The sequence below is a fragment of the Trypanosoma theileri genome (genome assembly GCF_002087225.1).
Source record: "Trypanosoma theileri isolate Edinburgh chromosome Unknown TM35_Tth_22_V1, whole genome shotgun sequence".
Taxonomy (NCBI): Eukaryota; Euglenozoa; class Kinetoplastea; order Trypanosomatida; family Trypanosomatidae; genus Trypanosoma; species Trypanosoma theileri.
Window position 1 is genome coordinate 362,791 of NW_021639864.1, and position 9,629 is coordinate 372,419.

General features: G+C 39.2%; 5 protein-coding genes across 5 annotated transcripts; all 5 read left to right on the forward strand.

Moving 5' to 3' along the window:
- Window positions 1-1,906: 1,906 nt before the first annotated feature.
- TM35_000222500 (uncharacterized protein) lies at window positions 1,907-5,461 on the forward strand (the record flags this gene model as incomplete). The annotated part of the gene is made up of 1 exon (XM_029027297.1): window positions 1,907-5,461. One exon carries the CDS (start codon window positions 1,907-1,909, stop codon window positions 5,459-5,461), a length of 3,555 nt encoding a protein of 1,184 aa, XP_028881517.1.
- Window positions 5,462-5,860: 399 nt separating this feature from the next.
- TM35_000222510 (uncharacterized protein) lies at window positions 5,861-6,220 on the forward strand (the record flags this gene model as incomplete). Its single annotated transcript, XM_029027298.1, has 1 exon — window positions 5,861-6,220. One exon carries the CDS (start codon window positions 5,861-5,863, stop codon window positions 6,218-6,220), a length of 360 nt encoding a protein of 119 aa, XP_028881518.1.
- Window positions 6,221-6,783: 563 nt separating this feature from the next.
- Window positions 6,784-7,344, forward strand: TM35_000222520 (uncharacterized protein; the record flags this gene model as incomplete). The annotated part of the gene is made up of 1 exon (XM_029027299.1): window positions 6,784-7,344. The coding sequence occupies one exon, from the start codon at window positions 6,784-6,786 to the stop codon at window positions 7,342-7,344; it is 561 nt and encodes a 186-aa protein (XP_028881519.1).
- Window positions 7,345-7,663: 319 nt separating this feature from the next.
- On the forward strand, window positions 7,664-8,101 carry TM35_000222530 (uncharacterized protein; the record flags this gene model as incomplete). The annotated part of the gene is made up of 1 exon (XM_029027300.1): window positions 7,664-8,101. One exon carries the CDS (start codon window positions 7,664-7,666, stop codon window positions 8,099-8,101), a length of 438 nt encoding a protein of 145 aa, XP_028881520.1.
- Window positions 8,102-8,877: 776 nt separating this feature from the next.
- TM35_000222540 (uncharacterized protein) lies at window positions 8,878-9,627 on the forward strand (the record flags this gene model as incomplete). The annotated part of the gene is made up of 1 exon (XM_029027301.1): window positions 8,878-9,627. A coding segment is annotated over one exon (750 nt), but the record flags the coding sequence as incomplete, so codon positions are not given.
- Between the last annotated feature and the right edge of the window lie 2 nt (window positions 9,628-9,629).

Genomic DNA, 9,629 nt, shown 5'->3' on the forward strand with positions numbered 1-9,629 from the left:
ATATATATATATATATATATATATATATATTATGCATATATTATTATTATTATATTATATGGTGTGAGTACATACTTATTTATGCATGTAAGTCAATATATTTCATATTTTCCTTTTTTTATCCCTTTTTTCTTTTCTTCTATTGAGAAACAGGCGTTCGTTGGAATTTTTTTTTTTTTTTTTTTGTTTATACCCTATTGCCTTGACTTTATTTACTTTCTTTCTCTTTTCTTTTAGTCTGCGTAAAGCACCAGAAGTAAACCCGAAAAAAGAAGGACAGTTACGTTAAATAAAAAGAGGTTGTGCCTACGGCCTCTTCAATTTTCCTTTTTTGTTTATTATTTTTCTTTTTTATTTTGCGTTTTCTTTGCTTCCCCAACGCAATAAGAATGATAAGATATATATATATATATGTATATGTATATATATATGAAAGAAAAAAGAGAGGGAAGTTTGCTAGAGAGAGAGAGAGGAATGATTGAATGAAGAGGAGGAGGGAGTTTAATATGATGTTGGATTCGCTTTTGCTGAACACCAGTCTTTTTTTTTCTCTTTTTTTTCTGTTTTCTCTCACTCTTTCTCTGTTTGTGTGTAAATACAGTTAATGTGTGTATGTCTACGTACACCGCACTGAAAATTTACGGCCAACTATCCTTTTTTGTTTTTTCTTTAATGGTTTCAGTGACGTTGTGGTTATATATATATATACTATTGTATATACAAGTATATGTATAGATATGTAGAGATGATTGGATAGGCAAATGTATTTTCTTCTTTTTCTTCTTTTTTTTTCTCGTACAGTAGCGAGTGGGTAGATCTCAGTGAGAGAGATATCAACAGACACCTCACTGAAAAAAAGGAAATAACATTATTACAAACATACATATAAAAGGGAAACAAAGTAAACCACCCACCCCTAATAGATAAATAGATATCTCATTCCAAATAGTAGACATACTCCTGTAATTATATATATATATATATATTCTTATTCTTATTCTTCGCCCTAATGACTGCAGAGCGGGTGGAGAGTGTGTTGGAGCTGTTAACGTACACAAAAGGAGTGAGCGGCGTGGTGGTCTGCAATCGCGAGGGCGATCCCATCCGCGACAGTTTTCAGGACTTGGACCGCAGTAAAGCCGTCGCGTACGCAGACATGGCCGCGGAGATCGCACGGGATGCGGCCCCGCTGTTTGCCGCCGATGATAGTTTAGACGTCCTGCGGGTCCGATCACGCACAAATGAAATTATTATTAAATGCCATGAGGAGTTTCTTCTCGTGGTCGTTCAGGAAGTAACCGAGTGAGAGAGAAAGAGAGTACTATACATTCTCTTTTTATTATTAAGATGATGATGATGATTATTATTATTATTATTTGTTGTTGTTGTACGTGTGTTTGGCTTAATACTTGTTGGGGATTGGGATTTGTGTGTATATTTGTAATGAGTTGGGGAATAATAATATTAATAATAATAACAATACTCTCATCATCATCATCGTTATTATTATTATTATTATTATTATTATTATTATTGGTATGTGTGAAGAATGTATATACATACACATATCACAGTAGACTCATTACTTTGTACTAAACCCTTCCTCTTTTTTTTCTTTTTTAGTGGTCTCAGTGCTGTTGAGAAATCTTTTTTCTTCTTCTTGTTTTGGGGATATCTGTTTGCGGACATTTTATATATTTCTCTAGTCAATGTAGTCTCTCTCTCTATCTCTCTCGGCCATATTATTTTCTTCTCTTTCTCTTTCTTCTATTACTATTACCAATATAACACACATTAAGAGAGAGGGAGAGAGATCATTATATACACACACATACATATATATATCTATCTATCTATCTGTATCTATCTATATCTATCTATATATATACACTCAACACACTAGTCCATGCTGCGCCTTACACTTCTATTATGCCGCAGCAATAAAAAGAAGAATAAACGGTGTTTGCCGGCCGCCATCGCGACAGTGCCGGCGGCTCCATTACGTTACGGTTGGGGAAACATTCATCGCATGTCTGCAGCGGAGCGTCAGTCTGTTGTGAAGGCCTCGTGGGCACAGACAAACACTACAGACAACTCCCATCTCTTTCCCCATCATCCTACTGGATTATTAGATATGAACCACAATCTTAATGATAATAACAATAATGATATGGATGAGGATGATGATTATAATAATAATAATAGTGATGTTGATCGGACTATTCCTGCTGCACAGATAGCGCGGGAGTTCTTTGCAGATTTGGCACGTGATGCCGATGATGATATGGATAGAAATGTGGATGTGGATATGTGCACCTCCACTGCGATCACTACACAGAGTGATGAGACCCGCAGTGATGAGGCCCGTGATGTCCACCGGCATTTCTTTGCAGACTTCTACACACAACAACAACTCCTGCCCGGTGGTGATGTGATGTTGTTTCGCTTTGTAGAGGCGATGCTGCGACCACCCGCTCTCGCTGTTCTCGTGAACACCGCCATGCCGTTTGTTCGCATGATGTTAGTTGCCCAGTTAACGGCACACAGTCAATCTACACAAGGGCAAAACAGTAAACTTGTGTTTCTCCCACATTCACACCACCCGCTGCTGTACACAGTGGAGGTTGTGCCCACCCAACGCATTGGGGATCCACTGAGACTTCCCTACACGAGAGAACGCTCCATACTTGCACAGAGAGAAATGCAGGAAACACCAACACCAACACTAGAGAGCAGCGGAAATGATAGTTCCACCACCCCATCATTGATGCTTGCGGAAGTGAAAGAGAATGAAGGGATTGAGATGAATGCAGATCTTTTAGGAGCAGTGATGAGTGATGATGATATGAGGGTAGAACCATCGGCACTTGTACAAACAAGAAAAGAAGAAGATAAATGTAGAGTGAATCATCCACACATAATAACAGCACCACTTTCCATTGGCCATTTATATTGGCTACAGAGACAAGTAGCAGCAGACACACTTATTGACGTGGATCCTCTTGGATTAATGATTCCTCTCACACTTGCCATACACCGCAGAAGAAGAAGAAATAGTAATAATAATAATGGTAATAATAATGGTGGAATTCTTCTTGACATGTCTACTCGATCTCATGGTGTGAAGGAGTATTCCTACACCAAAGATATTGCCGCACACTTTACTACTTCACAACTCAGTTTAGATGACATTTATGATGAAAGCCGTATGGAACGTAAAGAGGAGAATGAGACTGTTATCATCTCCCTTCTACCATCACTATCATCATCATCATCATCACAACAGGAACAAGAGAACAAAAATAAAAAAGTCTCTCACCGTGGGACGGGCCATTCTGTAAAGGCCGCCGCGGATGAAATTCCCGCCGATGACAGTTTCTCTGCATCTTCACTACAACAACAGGAGGAATCACAACAAGTGAGTTATCACGTCGGTGTTGAGGGGTGCATCACTGTGCAGGGCCCACCACGGCGTCTGTGGGAAGTCTTGCGAGGGGCATGCGATGCGGTGCTTTGTTGTCCTCGCACCACCGCCGATGGACGTAAACCTCGCGTGGCTTTAGGGACGGATAATAACAGTGAAGAAGAGGCCGCGGCCAATCGTTTTATTTCTGTCTGCTCAATGGTAAATAAGACCTTTTCTTATTTGCGGCGTGAACTCGCACAGGCATTGCGGTATGCTTCTCCGCATGGGGGTCGTATTGTGTATGCAACTCACAGTATGAATCCTCTTGAGAATGAGGCTGTGATCTCTTCTGTTCTCACAGACTTTAGACGACAACACCCGGAATGGGAATGTCGTCCTATTTCCTTGTTAAATCATCAATATAAACAAGATCAACAACAACAAGAAAAAGAAGAAAAAGAAAGGGAAGAATTCAATAATGATAATAATAATAATAATGATAATAATGATGCTGCGGTGGAGTTATTGCGATCGCTCATGGCTGGTGGACGTGCGGGAGTGACAACGTGGATTCCACTGGAGGATGCACCGGCCGAACAGGAGGTCTCATACAGTGCGGGGGATATCATTGCGGATGTGGCTCGCTGCGCTTGGCGGGCCGAACCGATGAATACAAACTTTGATGTCTGTTTTATTTGTGTTATCGAATTGCAGCAACGTCATTCTAGTCTATCATCATCGTTATTATCATTATCATCATCATCAGAAGAAGAAAAAGAAAAAGAATCATCATTATCATTATCATTATCAACATCTTCATTAGTGGTTCCAAAAGAGAGTTCTCCTGCCGTTTCTGCTTTTCCATGGCTGGACACGGAGCGGTTGGAGAGTCGATGGGGTCTTGTTTTCTCATGGAATGAAAGAAAACGGGCTTTTGTGGTCGCCAGTACTGCCGTACTTCGAGTGATGAAATCCCTCCAGTCCACCACTCATCGCAGAAATGACTACAGTGTAATTGGATACGGTGTTCGTGTAGATACTGGACGTACTTGTTGGCCCCAACAACAACAAAAAGAAGGAGAAAAGTCAGCGGAACAACTTTTGAGTTGTACTTTAAGTGGCACACTGTTGTCATTTGCGTTGGGCGACGCCGTGCGAGCGTGTGAGGCGCCGTTTCGTCTTGTTGAACTCCCTGCAGTGGCTGTATTGGAGTTGCTGCAAAGGAGACACATCACAGGGAAGCGACTGCGTGAAATTCTCGCGGATAAATTCGCCGTACTTAATTCAATAGAGAGAGTGGCATCGCAATATAAAGGAGCCGCTCACACAGTCTTTATAAAAGTGACTACACCAGAAGTGTTTGAATCTGAGTCTAACAATATGGAACTAGACGCAGGAATAGTGGATGAACTAGAGAAATTGGTGATTGTAGCTCATCTTAAAACTAATTACTCTCCATCTTCACATGCGACTGTTTGTTCTCTCCGATTAGACGGTACATCATCGCGTGAACGTTGTGTTTTGGCAGAACGTGTAGTGGCGATCAGCGACGCATTACGTTATTTGCTGCGTCGATTGGGTTATCCTGCAGAGATGTGGGGATCCGATATCAGGAGTGTAAATGAGATGGACCATGGTAATATTACGATTAATAATAATAATAATAATAATAATAATAATAATAATAATAATAATAATAATAATAATAGTCTGGCTGATACACATGAGATACAGCTTCAAGATGATGAGTACGAAGTGGAAGTAAACCCATCTTCATTATTATCTGCGTATAATAATAATAATAATAATAATAATAATAATAATAATAATAATAATAATATTGGTGAAAGTGATGATGGTGATGATTACAGTTTTTTTGGCCCGCGTACAAGGCGAATACACGAACGAAAGATGGAGAAACTACGGAAAAAGTTAGGATCGTTGGGTATCAGTAGTGATGGGAGCCCGTTGAATGACTGGGCTAAAGATGTAAAGCACATGCGTAGAAAGAAACGGACGTCTTTTACTCATTCTCCCAGAAACCAAATGCAGTGACCTTCTCCTTTTTTTTTGTATCTAATCAAGGAGGGAAGAACGAGTGATTTCTTTTTCCTCCCTTCTGTGTTGTGTGTATTTTGCTTTTTTTTTTTTAAATAATTATTTATCGTGATTCATTTTCTGGTTATTTGGTTCTGTATTCTGTTTGTGTTGCTTTTTACTCCGTGGATGCCTTAATAATAATTATGATACCATTACTAATGGTAATAATAAATAAATATCTTTATATGTATATATTTCCCTCTATGTTTCTTTTTTTCTTCTCTCTTCCTTTGCATTTGGTATGTTTTATTTTCTATTATCAAAAGGACGAACTGGTGTGAGTGGACACCACTAGCCAGGGCGGTAAAGTATATATATATATATATATATATATATATAGTGTTGCTTCCCATCATGGCTCGTGAAGCATTTATGAGTGGTGTAAACGATAGTTCGTCAAACGATTCTAGTGATCCAAATCATACATATACTCTTCTTAGCAATACACAATTCGCATTCCTTGTAATTTTCTCTGTTGTTTGCCACTACGTTGCTTTGATTTTCTCAGCTACTGCAGTAGGAGAATCAACAAGTACCCTCTTATTACCATTCGTAGTATTCAAGAGATTATTTATGGGATTTCTTGGCACCATCGCAAAGTACATGCGAAGACGACAAGAACACGTTTTTGTTGGCGTTAGTTACGAAGATGATGTCGAGGGCGGTGATAATTTTGATGCGATCAATTTACCAGCAGACAGAAACTTCACATAAATTCTGTTAGATGTGTACAAGGGAAAAGCAAAAAAAAAAAACATATATATATATATATATATATATATATATATATATATAGTTAGATCCTTCAGCAGGAAGTGCCGTATTGAACCCGAAAAAATTTTTTTTTTCTTGTTTTACTTGTTTGATTCTATTCTTCGTATTTGTGGATTTTCTCTGGTCGTGTAGCGCAACAGTCTGTGTGTACAATTTCAGGTCGACCGAAAAATTACTCTGAAATTGTGATTACGTCAAGTGATGAAGAGAGAGAGAGAGAGAGAAAGAGGGAAGAAGAGAGAATAAGAAAAAAAAAAAATGAATTTGCTTCAGTCAAGAGACGATGTTGGATTTTTATTTCAACCGTTTTTTTTTTTTTTTTTTCCTTCTTTTCTTTCTCTCTCTTGTGTTTGTATTTCTTTATTATCTTCTCACTTCCATGACTGAATGCATGTAAACAGACGTGCGGAGTACTGTTGAAATGTATTATTATTATTACTACTACTACTTCTTTTTCTTACCGTGTGAATATATATATATATACTCTTAAGCGTTCTAACAGAATGTCGGATTCACTAACGTTGAAGTCTCAGAACTTGCTTACGCGAGTGGTGGCCCAAGAGCGTGAGAATGCTCTCCTCCACGCAGACCTCAAACAACAGAAGGAACTCGCTGAGCAGACGGAAGCGGCAGAGCGGACTGCACTGGCAGAAGTAGAGAAATCCGTAGAGAAGATAATACTTCTCTGTTTATCGTGTGCCTCTCATCTTGAGGATAAAGTGGAGTTAATAGATGCGATCGAGTCTGAACTGAAGGGAAACTCTGAAAAAGAGGCGGCCGCGGCTCGTTCCTTTGAGTTGTATGAACAACACACCCGTACTGTAGACCTCGCACGCCGTTTTCAGAATGCGGAGAAGGTGAGAGAATTAGGATGTAAAGATGAGGAAGAATATGAACGGCTTGAGCGAATGTCAGCGATGGCAGCAGAGAAGGAAGAGGCGGAAATCGCCAGACGGGAAAACTTGGAACTCATGCAATTAGAGCAGGAGTGTATAGAGCTGGAGCGCCGTACGGAGTTGGTGTCTCTTCAATATGCCCGAGATCTTTTTAACGTACAGGTATAGGGAAGTGGATCTTTTCTATGATAGTGATTGAAATTGCGTTTTTTTTTTTTTTTTTTTGTACAAATAAATTTATTATTATTATTATTATTATTATTATTATTTTCTTCACTTCAATTCAGATTGTGTAGAATTAGCATCGTAGCAAGAAAGTGTTTCTTAATCACACTCACGTCTACTTTCTCACTTTCTTTTTTTTTTCTTTCTCTCGATTATTTAGTGAGTTTAGCTAGGGGCGAGAGTCGTGTACGCACATAGGAAAATATTATCTATTTAAATATACACAAACAGACAAACAGAGTACGCATATTTAATTCTCATTATGGCACCACCGAAGGCTTCTCTGCCAGCCCGTCTCATTGCGGGTGATTTCCTGGGATTTAACTGGAACAAGATTACATGGATGGCACCTTATAATAACTTCTATCCCATCACTGTTTGCGGTGGTTTGGGCGGTCGTCTTTGGTCCTCCTTCATTCAATACGGACACTTCCACAACCGCGCGACGTGGGTGGCCTTCCGCAACGGTGTGCTCGCCGTTCCGTCGCTGTTGGCCGCGTTTGTGATGATCTCCAACGTGGATTGGTACGAGGCACTCGCCTGCGCGTATTATTTCCCCGGCTGGCAGATCCCCCAGTGGGCACAGGAGAAGCACAATGAGGAGATGGTCTATCTCTCATGGAATAAGCCAGGTGCGATGGCCAAGCACCACTACGCGGGTTCTGTCTCTATTCCTGGATCAGAGAAACTCATCGCGTAGATGAGACGGGTAAATGGGATTTGCTGTTTGTTTCTTTCTTGGTTCTTTTCGAACATTAGTGTCCTTCATCTGCAGTGGATGAGGAAGAAAAACGAATAAAAGAGGAAAAAAAAAAGATGGGTTGGACATGTAGTGGATGGGGGAGCAAGGAGGAACAATATATATATATATATATATATATATAGGGAAAATGGAAACAGAAGGGAATGAGAAAAAGAAAAGAAAAAGAAAAATATAGCAAGCAGGTAGTCATTAAATGAATAGATAAAAAGAGTGAAAATGAGCAGTTTTGTTTTTTCTCTTTTCAAATTTTTTGATGCCAGCTATATAAATAAGTAAGTGTGAGGAATTTGTGCAGATTTTATGGTGTATTTACGTGTTGTTAGGGTTTAGCAGTTTTAGGTAGGTGTGAAAGTAGGGGCGAGATGTGTGTATGAGAGAGAAGCGTGTTTATAATTTTACTATTCAATATTTTGTTTTTGTTCATTTTTTTTTTTTTTTCTTGTTGTTCCTCTCTAAGGAAGAGAGGTGGTACTTCTGATTTCTTTTTAACTCTGCTGTTACACTAATCTTTTGTCTCTTTTTTTTGCCTTTTTTTTTAAAAATAATATCACACTAATAATGATTTTTCATTGCTAACATATTAGGAAAGCAATAAGATAAAGCTTGACAAATAATAGTAGAGAGTATAGTGTTTCTCAGGCACTAAGGAGGAGATATAGAACTTCCACAGTATATCATTACTTTCTGATATATATATATATATATATGCTTACATGACCAAGTCACCTGGAGGTTATGAAGGGCTCCTGGAGCGAATCCGAACTGAGGTCAATCTAGTTAAAGATCAATTGCGTCGCAGTCTTGAAGCAAGAGAAGCTAAAGGATATGTGAACATTAATAATAATAATAATAATAATAATAATAATAATAATAATAGTAATGATAACCGTAATAAGAGCCATTACAGCAGCAATAGCAACAGTAGGCTCCCATCACCATCACCTGGTGTCTCTACGAGTCCAGGTGTTCTTCCCTGCACTGTGTTAACTCCCCCTGCAGAGATCATACGCCCTTCACCATCACCCGCAGAGCCAACGGCAGGACTGCGGAAGGAAGGATTACTCCGTCATCTCGTTAGAGGAGCGTTTGGTGGAGAGAAATTTGTACTTCATTTCATTGTTGTAGATGAACATAAAGGCATTATGTGGTATCCGTCTGAGAAAGAATATCGTTCGGCACCGTTAAGTCCATTAGGGCGTATTCCGTTTTGGAAAGAAACGAGAAATTCACGTGGAAGTCGTTTTAAAAGTGCTGCTGTTTGTTGGCCACTTATTTTAAAAGAAGATTGCCCAAAGGCTACAGATCCAACGATGAGTTACTTCGCTATTGAATATTTAAATGAAAGTAACTCTCATGCTAAAGTTGTCTTCGCTGCAGTAAGTGAGACCGAGCGTAATGATTGGGTCTTCTTCATTACACACTTTATTGATATGTATTTAGCACCACGTGCGGAGTCTGAGGAGTT